The 20,511-nt window shown below is 57.2% G+C and overlaps 1 protein-coding gene and 1 long non-coding RNA gene across 3 annotated transcripts; one reads left to right on the top strand and one right to left on the bottom strand.

The window, feature by feature from the left end:
* The first annotated feature begins 531 nt into the window (after window positions 1-531).
* On the top strand, window positions 532-20,479 carry LOC140602596 (fatty-acid amide hydrolase 1). Of its 2 annotated transcripts, none has more exons than XM_072772300.1 (15): window positions 532-741; window positions 6,835-6,948; window positions 9,097-9,231; window positions 9,456-9,589; window positions 9,667-9,873; window positions 10,122-10,162; window positions 10,393-10,517; window positions 11,560-11,685; window positions 12,178-12,275; window positions 14,124-14,223; window positions 14,537-14,577; window positions 15,371-15,410; window positions 15,888-15,996; window positions 16,539-16,684; window positions 17,084-20,479. In XM_072772300.1, exons 1-15 carry the CDS (start codon window positions 547-549, stop codon window positions 17,210-17,212), a joined length of 1,740 nt encoding a protein of 579 aa, XP_072628401.1. In that variant the 5' UTR covers window positions 532-546; the 3' UTR covers window positions 17,213-20,479. The 2 variants fall into 2 exon arrangements, with proteins under 2 accessions (XP_072628401.1, XP_072628402.1); XM_072772301.1 differs by lacking the exon at window positions 532-741 and adding an exon at window positions 5,446-5,529.
* LOC140602598 (uncharacterized) lies at window positions 4,518-7,045 on the bottom strand. Its single transcript, XR_012005522.1, has 3 exons — window positions 6,819-7,045; window positions 5,418-5,605; window positions 4,518-4,666 (listed from the first exon to the last, which is right to left on the bottom strand). It is a non-coding gene; the product is annotated as an uncharacterized lncRNA (long non-coding RNA).
* Window positions 20,480-20,511: the final 32 nt, after the last annotated feature.

Here is a 20,511-nt window from a genome sequence, read left to right as displayed (position 1 = left end):
GAGAGAGACTTGGGCCCCGGGGTTGGGACAGGGGAGGGGCAGCAGCGGGGCTCCCCAGGGGCCTTCCTGTGCCCCTCCCACCGGTGCCCCGGGAAGCCCCGAGCACGAGCACGGGGCAGGTGGGCGCCCAGGGAGGGGGGCCTGGAAAGATGCTTCTCAACTGTGTGCGGGGATTGACCACGTCCGCGAGCCCGATCGTCGGGCCCGGCCTCTCCCGCCGGGGCCTCGGCTGGTCGCGTCTTCCGGGAGCTGGGAGCTGGGAGCTGGGGCTCCGGGCGGCGGCGGGGCGGCGGGGCGGCGGTTGCGCGGCCCGCGCCTCCCCGCGGGGTGCGGCCCTGACCTTGACCGTTGCGCGCCGACGGCCGCGGGCCGCTGCCAGGCAACGAACGGCGCGTCTCCCCGCGGGCGGCCGCCGCGCCCGCCCCTCCCGCCCTTCCGCGCAGGCGGGCGCGGGATCCCCGGCGATCCAGGCCGGGTTTTGCGGCGGCGGGCGCGCGTGCCGGGCCCTCGTCCGTGGCTGCCGGCGTCGGTCGGCCGCGGGAGACCATGGTGCTGGACGAGCTGTGGGCCGCGCTGTCCGGCGGCTCCGGGGCTGCCCTGGCCTGCTGCTTGGTGGCGGCGGCCGTGGCCCTGCGCTGGTCCAGTCGCCGGCCGGCGAGGGGCGCGGCGGCCCGGGCGCGGCGGAGGCAGCAGGCGGCCCTGGAGACCATGGATAAGGCGGCGCAGCGCTTCCGCCTCCAGGTGACCGCCCGGGGACGGGGGACCGGGCGGGGGCGCCTGGCGGCATTGTCGGCCGCACCCGCGCAGGTTTTGCTTTCGGAACCGCCCCGCGCGCTGCTGCGCTCCGAGCCCTGCGGAGTCAGGTGCCGCCGAGCGGGAGGCGGGAGCCCGCGGGGCCGCAGGTCGTGGGGGGCCGTCGCCGCGCCGGGCCCGAGACAGAGGGGCTTTGCTCGGGGCCGAGAACCTCAGGACTGGTGGAACGCTGAGCTGCGAGGCTGAGAACCATCAGGAGAACCATTAGGATGCTGGGGGTTAGGACTTTGGAATCAGGGAGCGACGGGCAAGGGAACCCGGAGAGCTCCCAGTCCAAAGTCGTTCTTTGCGCGCGATGATCTTGAAAGCGAGCCAGAGGCGGACTTGCCCGAGTGCAAGGGGCGCGCCCGGGCTGCACTCGGCTCCCGCCGCCCTGCCCTGCCGCCCGGTGTCCCTTCTCGGCCCTGACAGGCCCCCTTTTCCTTGAGCAGGTGTAATTCCAGCCCTTCCCTGGGTGACCTGTCAACAAGCTTTTCTCCTTCCGGATCAGCTCAGTGCGTGTTTAGGCGCCAGGGCCCTGGAGGAGGACTTCCACTCCAGGTGTTTGAGCCACCGGACCCAGCGAGAAGTCAAACTGATAAATTCTGAGACATGTTCCCACCTGCCGGGGGAGGAAAAACTTGCCACGGTTGTTTGTGAGGGTGTGTGTTTGGTAGGACTCAGATCCGACAGGTGGGAGAGAAACCATTCCAGGTGACTGGGGACACAGCAGGAATCAGGAGGATGCGCCTGGGTGGGAGCCAGGGAAAGTCACAGAAAATTGCACCTAGAAGGCGATGCTCGCCTGCAGCAAGTGATTTTAGAGTTGGGGCAGAGCTGGAACCACTAGAACCTAGATGCCCAGCAGGACTCCCCAGCGTCATTCTAGAGAAGGGGAAGATATTGGGTAGGGATGGGCATCGGGTGGCTCTGGGGTTGAGCATCTGCCTTTGGCTCAGGTCGTGATCCCAGGACGGGATCCTGCATCCGGCTCCCCATGGGGAGCCTGCTTCTCCCTCTGCCTGTGTCTCTGCCTTTGTCTCTGCGTCTCTCGTAAATAAATAAATAAAATCTTAAAAAAATATTTATTAATGAGAGACGCACAGAGGCAGAGACACAGGCAGAGGGAGAAGCAGGCTCCATGCAGAGAGCCTGATGCAGGACTCGATCCCTGGACTCCAGGACCACGCCCTAGGCCAAAGGCAGGCACCAAACTGCTGAGCCGCCCAGGGATCCCCACATTTTTTTGTTGAAGTAAATATGCATCTGGTTTCAGCCTCTATTCACCAAGCTGGCTGAAAAGCCCACCAAACTGACCACTGACCCTACCGGAGCCTCAGTTCTTCACTATCCAGTCCTTCTCTGGCTCAGCTCCCAGGTGCCCCCCTCAGGGATCCTGACAATGATAACCCGGCTCAGCCTGAAGACCCTCAGCTGCTCCCCAGACCCCAGGTCTTCGACAACAGCCGGAACTGCAGCCAGCTGGTTCGACCAGCAAGAACTGTGTGGGGGCAGCCTCGGGGATCAGCCCACAGCTCCTGCCCGCCAAACTGCCCTCCTAGTCACAAGAAACCCACCACAGGGGTGTGAGGTAGTAGAAGGGTGCGTCTTCCCCCCACTTTAGCTCCAAACACCAGGATCTACACAGTTTCCGTCTGGAGCAGCCGCCTTTCATTATTTTTAAGAACAAAATTTTCCAGGGTAGAAGTTTTGGCTCCAAAACGCAAAAAAGCTGTTCATGCACCCTCCTGGGGCAAGAGAGCCTGCTCTCAGAATAGCTTGGCTCTTCTCTTCCAGGTGGGTGAAAAGTACTTTTTGATTTGCCCGTGGCTGTGGAGGAGAAAGAGCCATCTCAGTAGGCTCATTGGTTTGAATAGTCAGCCAAGGGATGGGATCTTGATGACAGTAGCTCCCAAGGCCCTGGGGGTAGGTGGTTTAGCTGAACTCAGTCCCTTGGGAACTTGGGACCAGGTCCTTCCTCCGTCCTGCCCCCAAGTGCCTTTCTGCTTGGCTCTGGAGTGGCTGGGTGATGGGGATGTGGGTTTTTGTTTTTGTTTTTGTTTTTTATCTATGATAGTCACACACACACACACACAGAGGCAGAGACACAGGCAGAGGGAGAAGCAGGCTCCATGCACCGGAAGCCCGACGTGGGATTCGATCCTGGGTCTCCAGGATAGCACCCTGGGCCAAAGGCAGGCGCCAAACCGCTGCGCCACCCAGGGATCCTGGGATGTGGGTTTTGAGGCTGTCTCAGCAGCCTTTCTTCTGGTTTTTTTTCAGTCCAGCCCCAAAGAGCAAGGGGCAGTGAGGTTAGCAGGGCCCTGGTACCTCTCCAGCCTCATAGACTCCTGGCACCACTTGCTGGGAGCCCAGATACCGCTGGCATTGCTGGAGAAGGGGGACCCCTAAGCATCTCTGGGATCCTCACAAAATGGTTCACCTCTCTCAGTTCTGGAACAACTCTAGAGTCAGGCCTGTTTCAGGTAACTCTCTGTTGACTATGTGAGGCTTAATCTGTAACAACTCTTTGCCCTTTTACTCTCCCCTCCCCTGCCAACCCTACCCTCGAATGGGTTTTAATATCCTTTCTAGACTGAAGACAGGGACTGCCATCACTGGAATAGGATGGCTGGGAGAGATGCCAGAGCAGTTGCGCGAGCCCCTGTGCCTTTGCGCTTGGAGTTTTACCCTGAATGCCTCTCCCCCACATCTCCTACAGCCCCGCTTGTCAGAACCCCCCTGGTCTTAACAAATGCCACTTCCTTCAGTTGGATCTGTCATTCCGTCTCCTGGCCTTCTCCAGGCCCAGCTTGAACCTTTCTTTTAAAGCAAAATGATCCAGTAGATGAACCGAGGAAGAGTAGTTTTTGTTGAGACCAGTCTCCATGGCCTACATGACCAAATGGAAAAGATATCTTGAAATAGAACAAAAGTGATAAAAACACCATGAGGGAAAAGAAAAAAGACATGGAGGATGATGTAGGATACCTGAAATTGGGACAGTATGGGGACTCAAGGAGAAGGGACAGCTGCTGGGGGGACAGCAGGTCAGCAATGCTATAGTATCCATCCCTTGGAAAGGACTGCTACAGGGGGCCACACGCTTAGTTAGAACTTATTTGTACACTTCTCTGCATTCTCCATTCAAACTTCATTGCTTCCGTGTTTGTAGACTGGCCTCCTGGGCTTTCTTGGGTGTCTTGTGAAAGAGGAAATGTCTCAGCTGCCTGATAACTAGTTGAAGACTTAAAAATAACTGTTAGCAATGGTGTCATCAGCCATCCAGATGAAAGAACACGGGACAAAATTAAAATTTGTGCTGAGAATAGAGGGGCACTTGCTGATAGCTCAGAGCTGAGGTGCACAGGGACTTTGTGGCGTCTTGTAGCGAGGTGGGAGATGCTGGTGACCAGACTGTTGGTGGTAATTATCCTAGTGTGATGGGCTCTCAGCTGATTTTTACTTTCTCCCCCATACTGTTAGGCACTTTTTTTTTTTTCCTACAGTGAGCACATTTATATAATCAGAAAAAAAAAGTAAAGCAATTTTGCTATTTCCATCAGGAAGTGAGAAAGGCAAGGTGTAGGGAGTACTGTATCTATAATATGACTCCTTTGTGCAAAAATAGAATATATAAAAATAATTACATACATGGTGGGTTTTCCATAAACATTCCCCACCCCCCCACCCCCTGAGGTTTCATTAGAAACCATTAACTGTGGTTTCCTCTTTAGAAGAGGGACTGGGCAGGGTCGGTGGGGTAAATGAAATGTTCAGTTTTCACTTTGCATATCTTTTTGAAAGATATACAGACAGGGATTATCTAGTGTGTGTGGAGAGATCATGGATCCATTTTTTTCTTTGTGGCTCCCTGTATTATAAACAAACAAAAAAATCCCAAGTAAGTATTATATGTGTTTAACAAATTAAGGGAAAGGGGTAGAGTGTTCCTATTCTCAAGGCCGGGGTACAAAGGCTGTGTGGTGGGCAGGCCTGGAGGGTGTGAGTAGGTGGCGGCTGGACAGGGGCGCAGAGGAGTCTGACAGGACCACAGCCTGGAACACTTCTGGAGCTTGTGGTGTGACAGGGACCTCAAGGGGAGAGGCAAGGCCCAATTGGCTTTTACTGTTTGGCCTGGCAGGAAGGGTGGGTGAGTGCGGCAAGGCTTGGGCATGGCAACTGGTTAGCTGGGCCCTGTGTGACCCAGCAGAGAAAGGATGGGTGCCCATGAGGGTCTTGGTAGAGGGGATGGAGAAGTGGCTCTTTCCCAGAGCTACTTAGTGGCACCGTGACTGATTGGATTTGGATGTGGGGGAGGAGGGGAGGGGGAGGGGTCTGGGATGACTCCTTTTTTCTCATTTTACCACCTGGATGGATGGCAGCCCTTCCCTGAGCAAGGGTACATGGGGCAGGAGCTCGGGGGTCGGGGAGAAGGACACAGGGGCAGGTGGCAATGACACTAGCCCATGAGCACCAGGGCTCAACTGGGTGAGACTGGGTGGAGGGTCAGGGGGCCATGGGGTAGGTGAAGAGCCTGGATTGGAAGCCTTGAGAGAAGGGTTCACTTCTCCCAGCATCAGAGAGGTAACAAGGGGTGCCCAGAGGAACCTGTGTCTTCTCACATCTCAAGTCTCCTTCTCATCCTTCGGATCACAGCCAAAAGAAATGTCACCTCCTCAGAGAGACCTGACCGTCGCATCTGAGTCAGTCCTCTGTTATTTCCATCACAGCCCTGTACGTTTGCCTTCTTGCACTTTCCATGAGCTGTCCATCGTTTGTTAACTGGTTTCTTTTCTTGAGTGTGGGCTCTCTGAAAGCAGAGACTTGTCTTAGTTACCTCTAAATTCATAGCCCTTAACGTAGCCAGTCCTTGGCATATAGCAGGTGTTCAGAACATGTTTGTTGACTGAATAAATGGATGACCGAAGAGCAGAGGAGCAGGACAACACCAGAGAGGGGAGTATCTCCATGCCCAGGGGGAAGTTGCAGAGAGCCAGTGTGTGGCCTCAGTGCCTTTGAATCCCTCAGGGAGATGGGGAGCAAATAACAGAATCAAATAAACTCTTGGATTTGGCACCAGGAGGTCCCTGATGACCTTGGCGGGAACAGCGGAGAGTAGGGATGGGCAGTGGTGGCTGCAGTTCCGAGAGCTCCTCTAGCTGTGTTTGCTAATTGGCTCAATACCTCTGAGGAAGGAACAGGCTGGGGTTGCAGGCAGGGCCTGACCCCAGAGACTCTGAGAGTCTTCCAGGGTCCCGCAGTCAGGTGTCTCAAAAATTGCACCTCGTCCTTCAGAGAGCTCCTCTCTGACTCCCCTCTACCTGCCTGTGACCCCCCACTCACCAAACCCAGTTTTGTTTCCCGTGAGTCCTTCCTGCTTCCTTCTGAATTGCCTGCCCGCTGCCCAAGCATGCCTTCCAATCAGTGGGATTCCCACTGTGGTGCTTGATCTACAGCAGGCACCTACTATGTACCTGGAACGAAGGAAACAAATCCTCTCTCTTAGGCATGGCCTTTAGCTACACCCCAACCCCCAGAACAGTGTCTTTTTCTTTTCCTGCCCCCCCCCCCACCAGGGGCTGAGTGGTTAGTGCAGGTGGCTAGGCAGTGGGCAGCCTGTGCTGAATGGGGAGAGAACCACACACTTCACCCATGTGGTCCTAGGTGACGCACTTAGCCTCTTGGTGCCTCAGTTTATCGGTGCAGTGGGAACGGCAGCAAGACTTGACCAAGACAGAGAGTGTGCTGGCATGAACCTGAGGGGCCATCAGTGGTGGTGGTTTGTGATGGTTTAATAATCTCAGAGGCCGGCATGGCCTCTCCCAGGGCACCCCCTCTGATAAGCTTCTGGAAGAGATATGTCTGCATTGTCGTAGGTGACAGGGGCCTGCCTAGGTGTCAGACAGCTGCAGGTGGGCAGGTGACAGTTAGCATCTGCTCTGGCAAGGGGTGGGGACTTAGGGGCACAGGTCACAGGTGACCTGCCGCAGGCGCTTGGGGCCTGTGGGTGAGGGGATACTTACCTGAGTGTCTTCCCAGAACCCTGACCTGGACTCCGAGGCACTGCTGGCCCTGCCCCTGCCTCAGCTGGTGCAGAAGTTACACAGCGGGGAGCTGTCCCCTGAGGCCGCACTCTTCACCTATGTGGGAAAGGTAAGGCCAGCCAGAGGCTTCTCTCCGCAAGGGTTGTAGGGAAAACCTGGCCTGGAATTATTCTCTGAGGGCCAGGGTGGGACCACAGTGCCAGGGGCTGCCAGGAGCTGCTGCATGAGAGAGAGAGAGAGAGAGGGAGGGAGAGAGGAGCTGACTCTGTGTGTGTGTTTGTGTGGGGGCGACACTGAGCATGTTGTCTTAGCTCAAAACTTGGCTTTCGGCCCAGACTGCCTTCTCCCTCCCGCCTCCACCCCATGGGTCACCAAGTGTGGTCTGTTCTCTTTCTCTAGCTCTCTCCAGTCCATCCCCTGTCCCCATCCCCCAGCAGCCACCCTGGTCCTCCACCACCATCTCCCTCCATGATGGAGCGCCGGCCTCCTGGCCAGATGCCCCCTGGGGCCTCCAGTTCTTCAGACTCTGCTCTTCTGCTCCTCTTGGTCTCCAGCGTCCCGCCCGGCCCAGGCCTTCTGGAGTGTGGGCATCAGTAGCTCAGCTCCTGGCGGGGCCCAGGCTCCAGCCTGCCACACTGAGCACTGGCTTGTGTGAGGACTGGAAGGTTCTTCTCCCTCTTCTTTACCCACTTGGGGCCGCAGGCACCGCTGGCTGAACTTAGGGGCTCAGAGAAGGAGGCCCTCTTCTAGGAAGTGTCCCCTGACACCCCTCCCCTCCCAGCCTGAGTTAGGGGTCCCTCCCTCTTCAGTGCCCACTCTCTCACACTCTTCCCGTTGTTGGGCGTGCCTCGTCCTTCTCCTTCTGCTGTCAAGGGGGGCTCCTTGTGGACAGAGCTTGTCTCATTTGTCTTGGGATGTCATGCCGGACACTGTGTGTTTCACATAGGGAGTGTTCCAGGCACATGTTTGGAATGAAACAGGAAAGAAAGAGCTGTACTTTACGAGTTGACCTGCATGTGGTTTCTTGAAACAGAATGTGTGACAGTGAGGCTGACCACTGAGCAAGCAGATGTGCATGCCGGGTGACTGATGGGTGCATGTGACAGTGGGTGTGGGTGACTGTAGCTGCGCGAGGGGGAGGGAGGCTGCGTACAGAGAGAGGACACAGGCGGCCTCAACAGACTGTGCTGTGTCTCCTCTCTCCGTGTCCCTGGAAAGTGGCTGCCCTTCCTAATCACCCACCGGAGAGCATTCTGGTCACAGATCAGCCCGGTCCCGGCCGGCCGTGGGCAGCCCCCACACACACTGCGCGTGCCGGGGTGTGGCGGTGGGGCCCACGCCATTTCCCTCAGATGTCTCACAGGGACAGGAGTATTGTGGAAAGCCGTGCATCGTTCTGCCCTGACCGGCCCTCCCCTAGGGCGCTGCTGAGTGTGGGTGGAGGGCCATGGAGAGGCCCCGTGGCAGATGGGGTGACTTGGTTCTCACATTGCAGAGTTTCCCAGAGAGGAGAGGCTTAGCTGGGGCAGGTTTGGGCCAGGCCCGGGGTGGGAGAGAGCCTGCTGGCCTCTGGGAGGCTGGCAGCTGGGTCTAGCCCTGCTCTGGGCTGACTCCCAGTGTGGCCTCAGATGGGGATCTGCCCCTGTCTGGTTCCCATGTGCTTCACTGACAGAGATGGGGCTTAGAGGAAGAGGTAGAGTGGCCAAAGGTCACCCTCGTCCCAGCTCATCCCTCTGGGGGGCATCTGAGGCCCGTGTCTTGCTCCTTTGAGCGCTTGGCTGGGCCCTGGCTCCATCTTGGGGTTGAGGCCAGACACTGCCAGGGGAGGCTGGGGCCAGGTGTCCCCAGTGAGGTGGGTGCCGGGCCCTACATTCCTTGTGCTGCTGGCTCTGGGCCATGCTGCTGGTCACCCTTTCGCTGGGTATACTTTAAAAAGCCAATTTTATGTCATGGACATTCTACCACAATTTTTTTATTTTTTTATTTTTTTAAAGATTTTATTTATTTATTCATAGAGACAAAGAGAGAGAGAGAGAGAGAGAGAGAGAGAGAGAGAGAAGCAGAGACACAGGCAGAAGGAGAAGCAGGCTCCAGGCAGGGAGCCTGACGTGGGACTCCATCCTGGGACTCCAGGATCACATCCCAGGCTGCAGGTGGCGCCAAACCGCTGTGCCACCGGGGCTGCCCTCTACCACAGTTTAAAAAATAAAAAAAGGCCAATCACACTCTGCCTTGTGTCCAATTCTCCCTCCTCCAGGCCTGGGAAGTAAACAAAGGGATCAACTGTGTGACCACCTACCTGGCAGACTGTGAGACTCAGCTGTCCCAGGCCCCGAGGCGAGGCCTGCTCTATGGCGTCCCAGTGAGCCTCAAGGAGTGCTTCAGCTACAAGGTGTGCCCTGCCTCCTAGCAGGCTTCAGCTCCCCTCCCCTGGCGCCAGCTCTGCCTCCTTGGTTACCCTGGGCTCTCAGGGGACACATTGGGTCCAGAGGCCTTGCGAGGGACCGTGGTGTGCCCTGCTCCGGCCTATGAGATGGCGGTAGGAGTGGACCCTCTGCCACCAGAGGGCCCGGACCCATCAGCCATGCCCCCATGGGTGCCCGTCTCTCCCTCCAGGGCCAGGACTCAACTCTGGGCTTGAGCCTGAACGAGAGCATGCCTGCGGAGTGTGACAGTGTGCTGGTGCAGGTGCTGAAGCTACAGGGTGCTGTGCCCTTCGTGCACACCAACATCCCTCAGTCCATGTTCAGGTTGGATGGGGTGCAGGGTGGGGGCCGGGGCGCTGGCACCACTGTGACCTGGCCTGACCCGTTCCTGCTTCCCCCAGCTATGACTGCAGTAACCCCCTCTTTGGCCAGACCTTGAATCCCTGGAAGTCCTCCAAAAGCCCAGGGGGCTCCTCTGGGGGTGAAGGGGCCCTCATTGGGGCTGGAGGCTCCCCCCTCGGCTTAGGCACTGACATCGGAGGCAGCATCCGCTTTCCCTCCGCCTTCTGTGGCATCTGTGGCCTCAAGCCCACGGCGAACCGCCTCAGGTATGGCGGGAGTGGTGGGTAAAGGGAGCTTCTGGGTCTCTTGCTGTGTGATCTTGGCCTAGCTTCCAACCTTTCTGGGCCCAGGCAGGGATCCCCTCACTGGGGTTTTGTTGGGAGGGAGTGTCACGGCACCATTGGCCTTGGTTCCTAGTCTCCAAAGTGGTGAGAGTTCTAGGCTGCTCTATGGGTTTGGGGTTGGACAGAGGGTGACCGTTTGCTGTTTCCAACACCTTGTGTTTCTTATCCAGCAAGAGTGGCCTGAAGGGCTGTGTCTATGGACAGGTAGCAGGTGAGGTCTGGGGTTCCCTCGGTGCCCTGGAGGAGGGGGGCCTGCCCCACCCACCTCTCCCCCGGCCTCTCCTAGGGGCCAGGTTTGGCTCCCAGGCTAGTCGAGGTCTGAGTTCCTACCTCCTTGTCTCTGCTCACACTCCTGGGCCCCCGCCCCGCCCTTGCCTGGCCCCAGCCCCAGAGCCCATTAGGGCAGGGTGATCTTTCTTCCTTCCCCTGCCTGCCCCACAGTGCAGCTCTCAGCTGGCCCCATGGCCCGGGATGTGGAGAGCCTAGCGCTGTGCCTGAGAGCGCTGCTGTGTGAGGACATGTTCCGCCTGGACCCCACGGTGCCCCCGCTGCCCTTCAAGGAGGAGGTGAGCAGGGGCGGGGATGGGCATGGGATTGAGTCTGGTTATTACTGGTGCTCCTGAGCCCAGAGAGCAGCCTCCAGGCAGTGTGCGCGGGCCTTGGAGGCTCTGTCCCCTGAAAACCAGCCCCCAAGGATCTGAAGCCAGGCTCAGCTGCTGCTCCACAGGCAGCCACCAGATGGAGCCCTTGCCTGAATGTGGTGACCTTGGGGCTTTTAGACTGGTGGAGGTGGGGGGGTGGGGGTGCGAAGGGGGGGTCTGGCCCCCTCTCTCATTATCAGGGTCCTGTTAAAGACACGTAACAGTGGGATTCCTATTTGCCCTGGAGTTTGGATCCTCATGGATTGTACCTAGCAGTGGGGACAGTCTGTAGCTGTGTGCTGAATGCCTATTGGGGGGGTGGGGGTGCGACGGGGGTTTCCCTGTGCTGAGGAAAGGTCCCACCTCTTGGCCCCAGCCTCTTCTGCTCTAGGGAGCACTGGGGTGTTTCTTGGCAGGCAGGAAACCTGGGCTGGGTGGGGTGACCCCTCCCGCTCCTTGGCAGAGGATATTCTCACAACCCAGTGGTTTAACAACTCCTTCCTGAGAGGAAGGAGAAGAGGAGACAAAGTCCCTGTTATGTGGTCTGGAACGAGTTATCATGGGAGCCAGGACTGGAAACAGGCAGTGGAGGGCCTCGACCCAGGAGACGGGATTCCTGGGTTCTGGGCCTAGTGGTGTCAGTCTGCGCTGGGGAGACTTTGGCACGTCCCAGCCCCACTCAGGGCCTGTTTGCCTGTCTCCCTATATAGACCTGAAGCCTCAGTTTCAGCATATGGCCCCAGGGGAATTCTCACCCTTGCTGGGCCCCTCCTGCAGGGTCTTGGTGAAGGTGTTTTGTGAAAGGGCGCTACAGAAAGGGCTGGCCTCTCGAGCACTCAGTTTTCTGGGGATCCAGGCTGCATCCTTTCAGCTACGTCTGGGGCTGAGGAGCTTCTCCGATCTCTGAGAGCCCTACTTTGGGCCTCCCTCCCTTGACCTGGTTCTGACTCCTGTGTCTTGCCCCCAGGTCTACAAAAGCTCTCGGCCCCTGCGTGTAGGGTATTATGAGACCGACAACTATACCATGCCCACTCCGGCCATGAAGCGGGCCGTACTGGAGACCAAGCAGAGCCTTGAGGCTGCTGGCCACACGGTATGGCTGTGGGGACCTGGAAGTCCTGGTACAGGCCTTCTTTCAGGGAAATCTTCCTGGTACCCAAGGCTGCCACCTGTCCCCGGCGTCCTTTCATCCTGATTGTTTTGTGGTTGAGTTGGGAACTCTGTCCCTGTGGGACCAGTGGATAGAGGGCTGATCATGAGTGTTAATTTAAGTGATTGATGATGAACTCAACCCTATGTGGGGGATGGGTGAGCGCAGTGTTGGGAGGCTTTCATCAACCACAATCCCAGGATTCCCACCATCCCAGGATAGTGGGCCAATGGGTTTTAATCTGTTCATCTGAGAAGTGGCCTGAATTCTCTCATAAGGTGCATTTTAAGGGAGTTTTCGTGGGTCAGTATGGCTTCTCCAGTGAGGGCTACCCTGTGTGGGGCAGGGTGGGGGCCTGGGCTGCATGGGCAGCATGGGGTTCGTGGGAGCCAAGGGTTTCTAGGTGTGGTGGCCTTACACCCCTCAATCCTGCAGCTGGTTCCCTTCCTGCCAAGCAACATACCCTATGCTCTGGAGACCCTGTCAACTGGTGGGCTGTTCAGTGATGGCGGCCACAGCTTCCTACAGAACTTGTGAGTGATGTTGGACTTTGGGGTCTGGGGTGGGGTCAGGACATGGGTAGAGCCAGGGAGAGCAGCTGGTTCCTGTTATTCCCAAGATGGGCCACTCTGGGAGAAGATGGGGAACAGGCTCAGCTGAACACAAAGCAGGTCAGAGCATTCTGGGCAGAGACCTCACTGCCCCTCTAACTGTGCAGGTTGAGCCTGGAGATACCCCGCCAGGGAGACTTTAGAAAGGTACCAGCTTGAGGGGAGGGTGGATTGAGCAGAGCTCAATTGATGGGAGTTTGTTGGGAGGTGGGCAGGGGAGTTGCTTATCTATTTGGGAAAGATTGAGAGACAAGGGCAGGGTGAAGCAGGAAGGGAGAGGTCTAGACATCATACTGTGACTCCAGGCTCTTCTGATTGAGCTAAGTCTGCCTTTTTTTAAAAAAATATTTTATTTATTTATTCATGAGAGACACAGAGGGAGGTAGAGACACAGGCAGAAGGAGAAGCAGGCTCCCTGTGGGGAGTCTGATGTGGGACTCGATCCCAGGACTCCAGGATCATGACCTGAGCTGAAGGCAGATGCTCAACCACTGAGCCACCCAGGGGTCCCTGGGTCTGAATAGTTTTCTCTTTCATTGAGTAGGTGGGCTGGATCAAATCAACTTTTGCAGAGCTCATGTTTAGGGAAGCTGGTTCTACTAAGAAGCTTTCAGTCCTTAAGTGTGACAGGGGTGCAAGACAGACCTGTGAGGGTATCTCTTGGGGATGTGCCTGGGCTGACTGGCCTCTTCTAAAGGTTTTATTATTTATTTATTTATTCATGAGAGACACAGAGTGAGTGAGAGAGAGGCAGAGACACAGGCAGAGGGAGAAGCAGGCTCCATGCAGGGAGCTCGACATGGGACTCGATCCCCGGTCTCCAGGATCAGGCTCTGGGCTGAAGGCGGCGGTAAACCGCTGAGCCACCTGGGCTGCCCCAAGACTGGCCTCTTCTAATACTGAGTATGGTACAGGCTTCAGCAGAAGGAGCTGCTCCTCACTCCAGCCCTCAGAATGAAGCCCTAGGGTCAGTCTCCTGAGACCTTTGCCTGAGCTCTAGAGCTAGAGACAGCCTCAGAAATAAGAGTCAAGGGGGCTCCATTTGTACCTCTCGGCTGGCATCAGCATCCATAGGGGATGTCCTCAGTGTCAAGCCCTCACCAGGGAGATGAGTCCTTATTGCTTTGAGCTGAGTTTGCCAGGGAGGGAGACACAGAGTCCTGCCTTGGGAAGCTCCAGCAGGTATGGAGTGGAGTCCAGGTGTCCCAAAGGATCAGCAGAAACAAGTCACATGTCTAAAGGGAGGCAGATAGGGCCACCTGGCTGGCTCAGTCTGTATAGCACAGGACTCTTGATTTCAGGGTTGTGAATTTGAGCCCCACGTTGGATGTAGAGATTACTTAAAAAAAAAAAAAAGAAAGAAAATATTTTTAAAGATGTTATTTATTTATTCATGAGACAGAGAGAGAGAGAGGCAGAGACATATACAGAGGGAGAAGCAGGCTCCCTGCAGGGAACCCGATGTGGGACTCAGTCCCTGGACCCCAGGATCACGCCCTGAGCCAAAGGCAGATGCTCAATCACTGAGCCACCCAGGTGTCCCAAGAAGAAATACAATCTTAAAAAAATAAATAAAAGGAGGCAAGTGGAAAAAAAAAAAAAAAGGAGGCAAGTGAAGGGGTTGGAGACGAGTGGTTAACAGAGTCCGGTGGGGAGGGATTGGGGAGGGTGTCACTGAAGAGATGACACTGATTGGGGGTGCTGTGGGTGGAGGCAAGCCAGGAGGGAGGCCTGGGAAGGGAGTGCTGGACTGGACCCTTTGTCTCCCAGCAAAGGTGATTTCGTGGACCCCTGCCTGGGGGACCTGATCTCAATTCTGAAGATGCCAAGTTGGTTGAAAGGACTGCTGGCTTTCCTGCTGAAGCCTCTGGTGAGGGTGCAAGGAGCAGAGGGCTGGGTGGGCTGTGAGGGAGCCTCTGGGGCTCGTCCCCTCTCATTTCCGCCTCTCTTGATTTGGTCAAGCATGGCCTCCTCTTCTCTCCAACCCCTACCCAGACTCCTCTCCTCTCCCCATGCCCTGCAATCTTCAGCCAACCCACATGCTGAAAGAGGTGCTGACCTGGGACCTGGGGGAAGGGACAGAGGGAAGAGGCACAGGTGGCTTGGCTTGAGGAAGATTGCTGTCTGCACTCAGCCCAGAACTGAGTCACTGGGTCACTGACACTGTGTTTGTCCTCCGGCAGCTCCCGAGGGTGGCAGCTTTTCTTAACAGCATGAAGCCCCGGTAAGGATGTTTCCTATGCCTAGAATATGCCTCCCCCTTTCCCTGACCTGGGGTTAAGTGGTTTCTGACAGGAAGAGAGGAGGAAAGTAGCTTCTGAGGCTGGAAGTGGCCTGGCCAGGGTGGCAACCTCTGTGGCTTTCAGATGGGACCTTGAAGTTGGTCTTCACGGGGTCCAGGTCTGGCTAGAGAGGAGATCTTGGGATGAGACCGACTAGAGAGGGGAAGGCCTGGCGAGGCGAGGCGAGGCGAGGGTAGAAAGGAAAGGTGCTTCCTTCCCAGGAAAGGAAGCACTGGGGAGGCACTGGGGAAGCCCTGAGAGACGCTGCTCTTCGAGGTCTGACATGAACTGAGCTGCGCTGGGTCCTGCTGTCCCCTTAGTGGCTTGGGTAGGGAAAGCAGGCCCCAAATGGCCTCATTTTTAGGCCCTGACATCCTGTGGACTTGCCCCTTCTCTTACTGCCAGGCATTTAGGACCTTTGGTAGCTCTGGTCTCTCTTGTATCCTGAGGGTAATTGGGAATCAGGCGTGAGCTGGGCCTGACTCTGCTGCAGAGTCACTGAGTGGCACAGCCTAAATCCCTCTTGGGGCCTGATTTTCTCAACAGGACATGAACTTAGGGATTTGAACTCCTTTCCTGTACTACTCCTGTAGCTCCTGGAGCTCTCGGGGCTCCCACAGTTGAGAAGGGTCCATGGAGGAGTGAGATCTGTGAGGTGTTAAGAGTAGGGATCTGATGTTGCTACTCCCCATGGCTGTGGCCACGATGGCCAGTGACCTCATTTCCTCTGCCCAGGTCAGCCAGCAAGCTCTGGGAACTGCAGCACGAGATTGAGGTGAGGCCAGAGCCCCTAGACTATGGGGTGGGGTATGGGGTGGAGCTGGACAGGATACCTGCCAGTGGGATCTCTTAGCCGCTGGTCCCCTGGAGTGGCCTATCATTTCCCCTTCTGCCCCCTGGACTGGTCTACTCAGGCCCTGCTCTCTGATCCTCACTTGCTGGTTGCTCATCCTTGGGACCCAGATCAGTCTACGGCTGCTGGCCTGGACGCCTCTTTGCCCACTGGTGCTGTCGGGAACTAGGTGGCCCTCCTCTGGCAGGAAAAATGATGTCCACAGTTCATGTGGGAGGTGGAGCCTCCTGAAAGCAGCCATGCTTGTGTGCCCTGAGCACCTCCATCCCACTGTGGCTTAGTCCAGAGCCCAGGCCAGGTGCTGGGGCCAGAGCCACCCCGGCCACGGTCCCTGCATTGAAGACTCTGTGTGATGGGCTGGGTCTGAGGGCTTCCTCTGGTGTGCTGGCCGCTTCCCAGGTGTACCGCAACTCCGTGATTGCCCAGTGGAGAGCCCTGGACCTGGATGTGCTGCTCACCCCCATGCTGGGCCCGGCTCTGGACTTGAACGCCCCGGGGAAGGCCACAGGTGAGGCCTGTTGCCCCACCACACCCTGACACTCCTGCCTGCCTCTTCTCTTCTGTGGGTTCAGCCCAGTGCCCAGCAGGCTGCCGGCAAGTGGGAGGAGCCTTGGGGTTGGGAGGGCCCTGCCCTTGGGACCACCCCCCCCCCCACCCCCGCCCATCTAACTGGCTGGAGAGATGGGAGTCGGATGGGATTCTCTGGGAGGGAGCGAGCTCCCTGCCCTCAGTGCCACTGAAGTCGGAGATCTTGAGTTATGGAGCTTATGGTTTGGGGAGGTGGTGTTTACAGTCCAGGTGGGATTGAGGAAAGCCAAGACAATAGGACCAGTGGTCAGATGGGGAAGGTCCCCTGGCAACGTCACCGGGCAGGCCTCGGCAAGCGCTGCAGCCTGCCCTGAATCTGGATTCTTGGGCTTTGTCACTCTCTCCTCAAGTCTGGGCTCTGGAGAGAGCCTCTCCCCGTCTGAGAGGCAGGGTGCCATCTCCCAGGGTAGACAGTTGGCAGGAGCATCACCGGCCTGCTCCGACCCCTGTGCTGCCTTTCAGCCGCTATCAGCTACACTGTGCTCTACAACTGCCTGGACTTCCCAGCGGGGGTGGTGCCTGTCACCACCGTGACCACCGAGGATGAGGCCCAGATGGAACATTACAAGGGCTACTATGGGGATATCTGGGACAACATGCTACAGAAGGTGAGGGCGCAGGGCCTGGCCTGGCCCCTGGGGTACCCCTTCCCCTAGACTCCCACCCACACTCCAACTCCGGCTGCTGCTGTGAGGGAAGCAGCATAAGCACGAGCAGGCCTTGCCTGCCTTGCCTTGCCTTTCTCCTTGCCTTTCTCTTCCCCTCCCCTCCCCTCCCCTCCCCTCTCCTCTCCAAGTAAGCTCTACACCCAACTCAAACTCACAACCCCAAGATCGGGTTGCACGCTCTATTGAGTGAGCCAGCCGGCCGCTCCCTTGCGTGCCCCGTCCCCCCTTGATGTGAGAGCCTGAATGACTGCAGCCTCTCCAGCTGCGGTGCCTCCTGGTCCCTGGAGGAGAGGGGGCTCTGCTCCACTGTCGCCCTCCTGATGCCTGTGTCCCCTGTAGGCTGTGAAGAAGAGCGTGGGGCTGCCCGTGGCTGTGCAATGTGTGGCTCTGCCCTGGCAGGAAGAGTTGTGTCTGCGGTTCATGCGGGAGGTGGAGCAACTGATGACCCCTGAAAAGCGGCCATCCTGACTGCTGCCTGCACCCCATCGCCTGGCTCCGGAGGACCTGAGACCATTCCATCAGTGCCCCGCCTAGCCTGGGCACAGCTGCCACCCTGAGAGGAAATGTTCGGCCTGGGGCAGAGGCTTCTGTGTCTGCCCCACCCCCATCCCCTACAAGAAGCACAGACCTCCCTGAGTCTGGACCTTGCTCCCCATCCTGGTCCCCTCCCCCTGGCCTGACATCCCTCCCTGTGGCAGGCAGTGGGTATGACATGGGCAAAGGCCTCTAACAGTCAAGAAACGTTTCTAGTCTGTGTACTTTCTGGCCGTCACTGTCAGGGCACTGAGGGCTGAGCCCTACTCTGGCCTTGGCAGTCTCCTGGGTCCTCACACCCACAGGAGCGACACAGGCTTCTCAGAGTAGGTCTTTCGGTCCGGCACCTCCCCCTCCCCCGCTCCCCGTGCTTAGACTAAGTCCTGCTTTGCTAGGCATTGCCTTCTCTTCTTTGCTCCTTCTGTCTGCCAAGCATGCCCTTTCTGCTCCTCTGCCATTAAATCCTTGGAGGCCCTGCTCAGGTACCTCTTTCTCTAGAAGGCCTTCCCTCCTTCCTCTGAGCCCTGGTATAGGCGGGCTGTTTCTTCCCAGTCTGCCCTGTATGGTGAGCATCTGTGGGTGGCTTTGCCTTTCTTAGTACACTGGCTTTCCTTGACTGCAGGGACCCTGATGCTCAGGGACCCCCCTGAGGCTCTGTCCTTAGTGGCCGGCACAGGGCAGCAGGGAGTCTGGGGTGCTGGCCAGGAGGTGGCACCGTGGCGGGGAGGGGGCCTGTAGGCCTCTGGTCAAGAGCACTCACAGGGCTGGCCAGGCACTGGATTGTTCTAGGGAGGCTTCCCAAAGGAGGAGGACCTGTGTTGAGTGTTGGAGGTTCCCAGAAGCTGAGATGGGAGTAAGGACATTCCCGGGAGAAGGAGCCATACACCCAACTCAGACATATTGAGTTCAGTAAATGGAAGTATTGAAAGGGCGTAGGAGAAGCAGCAGAGATGTAGGTGGAGGCCAAATCAAGGTGGACTTTGGAGGTCGGTTCAGGAACTTGAATCCTGTCTCAAGGGCAGTAGGGAGCACCTAAAGGATCACACAGATGCAGTGAGGACAGCGCCTGGAGAGGGTTACGGAGGCTAAGGCCTAATCCTAAGCTGCGGAAGAGGGCCTGGGGCCTGAGCTAGGGCCGCGGCACAGGGGTGGCTTGGGAATCAATGGTTGGGGCAGAAGTGAGCTGTCTCGGTCAGTCTCCCCTCCACCCAATCTGCCAGCCTGCCTCTTAGGGGACTGCGTTGCCTGGCGAGTGAGGGGGTGACAAGTCTCTGATGAATCTGGGGGCTCCTTGGCCCCCTTAAACAGAGCTTACTCTTCCCTGGCCCCAGCCCTAACTGCCCTGCTTACTGTAGGTGTTTCTGAGCCTGGGCCTTGGGTCGGGCAGGTCCCCGGTTCTACCGGGCCCACTTCACATTCTTTTCAGGGCAGGCTGCCTTCCCGAGGCTTCCTTCTCCGTCCTGACTTTCCTTCTTGCAGAAGGGCTTTTCCTTCCAGGTTATGTGCCCAGTGACACCTGTACTGTCCGACAGTGGTGTCCCTGCCTCAGTGGGACCAGTTTCAGGGCAGACACGAGGCCTCACACTTCAGGGCTGATTGGAGGGCCTCACCCACGTGGACACCTAGAGTGGGATGGCCAGGTAGTTGCTGCGCTTTGCCCAGATTCCTTGTAACTGCTCTGGCATTTCGCCCCATATCATTCCCTAGAATCATCTATACCACCCCATCCCTCGGCGTCTTACTCCGCCCCATTGCTCTCTTTGGTTACTGATGTGATTTTTTTTTTAATTTTATAAAAGATTGATTTATTGCTGTGCCTAGCTCACTCAGTCAGTTAAGCCTCTGCCTTCCGCTCAGGTCATGATCCCAGAGTCCTGGGATTGAGCCACATGTCAGGCTCCCTGCTCAGTGGGGAGTCTGCTTCTCACTCTCCCTCTCCCTCTACCCCTCCCCCTGCTCGTGCATCCCCTTCCCATAAATAAAATCTTAAAAGAAAAGATTCTTTATTTTAGAAAGTGTGCATGCATGAGCAGAGTGGGAGTGGGGGTGGGGGCAGAGAGAGAGGGAGAGAGAATCCTCAAGCTGTCTTCCTGCTGTGTGAGGAGCCCGAGGCAGGGAACGGCTGGGTCTCAGGACCCTGAAACCATCATGACCTGAGCTGAAATCAAAGAGTCAGATGCTTAACCAACTGAGTCACCCAGGTGCCCCAATATCCTTGTGCTCTTAGTCACAAGGTTGTGGGGCAGTGCCTGTTCTCTTCCCTTCACTGCTTCACCCTTTGAGCCCCAGTGTGGACTCGCCCTGCCCTGTGCTCAGTGGTGCTGGAGCTCTACCAAGCCCGGTTCCCATCCTTGAGAGGCCCTGGGGCTTTTGGGACTGTTGAACATTATCTAGCACATCTGCTGCCTGGGTGATCAGGGCTTGAGGAAAGGTTAGACAAAGGGACAAATGCCAAGAGGTGTGTGTGTGGGGGGGTGGGTGAGGTGGGCCAGGTGGTCACTGTAACCAGAGAGGGCGCAACCCTCGTGGACGCCTAGATTGGGATGGCTGGGTAGCTGCTTCGTTATGCCCTGGATCCTTGTAACTACTGTGTCCATTTGTCTCATTGCATAAAACCACCTGCCTCTACTTTTTTCCTTCTCTTGCCCTATTTCTCTCTTTGGTTACTGATACCCTTGTGCTGTTAGCCACGTGGCTGGCTGTGGGGTGCCTGCCTTCTTCCCTTTGCTGCTTTTGAGCCCTGGCGTGACCTTGCCCAGCCCTGTGCTCAGCGGTGTCAGAGCTCTCCTAAGCCTGGCTTCTATCCTTGAGAGGCTCCGGGATTTAGGGGGCGGGGGCGGGTGTTTGGACATTAACACTGGCACATCTGCTCCCTGGTGATCAGGGCTTGGGGAAAGGTTAGACGAAGAGGCAAATGCTGCCAAGAGTGGGGGGTGGCGTGAGGCAACCGGTCACTGCGGCCAGTGGGAGGCCCCGAGTTCCGCCTCCACTGCCGCACTAGCACTCTGGTCCAAGCCACCCACTCTGGACTGTGCAGTAACCTAACTGGGCTTCCCTGCCTCCAGCCTCACTGTTCCCCAGTCCATTTTCCATGCAGTTGCCAGAGGGTTGCTTTGAAAGTGTAAATCAGATCCAGTCACTTGTCTCAAGACCTAAAGGCTTCCTCCCATCCAACTCAGAATAAAATCCAGCCTCCTCCTGTGTCTTGCGAGGCTCTGTGGGACATGGCCCTT

The sequence above is a fragment of the Canis lupus genome, chromosome 13, assembly GCF_048164855.1.
Source record: "Canis lupus baileyi chromosome 13, mCanLup2.hap1, whole genome shotgun sequence".
NCBI lineage: Eukaryota > Metazoa > Chordata > Mammalia > Carnivora > Canidae > Canis > Canis lupus.
The sequence above is the reverse complement of the archived record's forward strand: the minus strand, read 5'-3'. Positions and strand labels throughout refer to the sequence as shown.

Excerpts from the sequence above, each read along its gene's own strand:
- LOC140602596 (XM_072772300.1), top strand. The coding sequence starts at position 547 with ATGGTGCTGGACGAGCTGTGGGCCGCGCTGTCCGGCGGCTCCGGGGCT. Across the intron at positions 10,163-10,392 it reads TGTCTATGGACAGGTAGCAG|TGCAGCTCTCAGCTGGCCCC; the intron begins GTGAGGTCTGGG and ends CCTGCCCCACAG. Across the intron at positions 14,578-15,370 it reads CTTAACAGCATGAAGCCCCG|GTCAGCCAGCAAGCTCTGGG; the intron begins GTAAGGATGTTT and ends TCCTCTGCCCAG.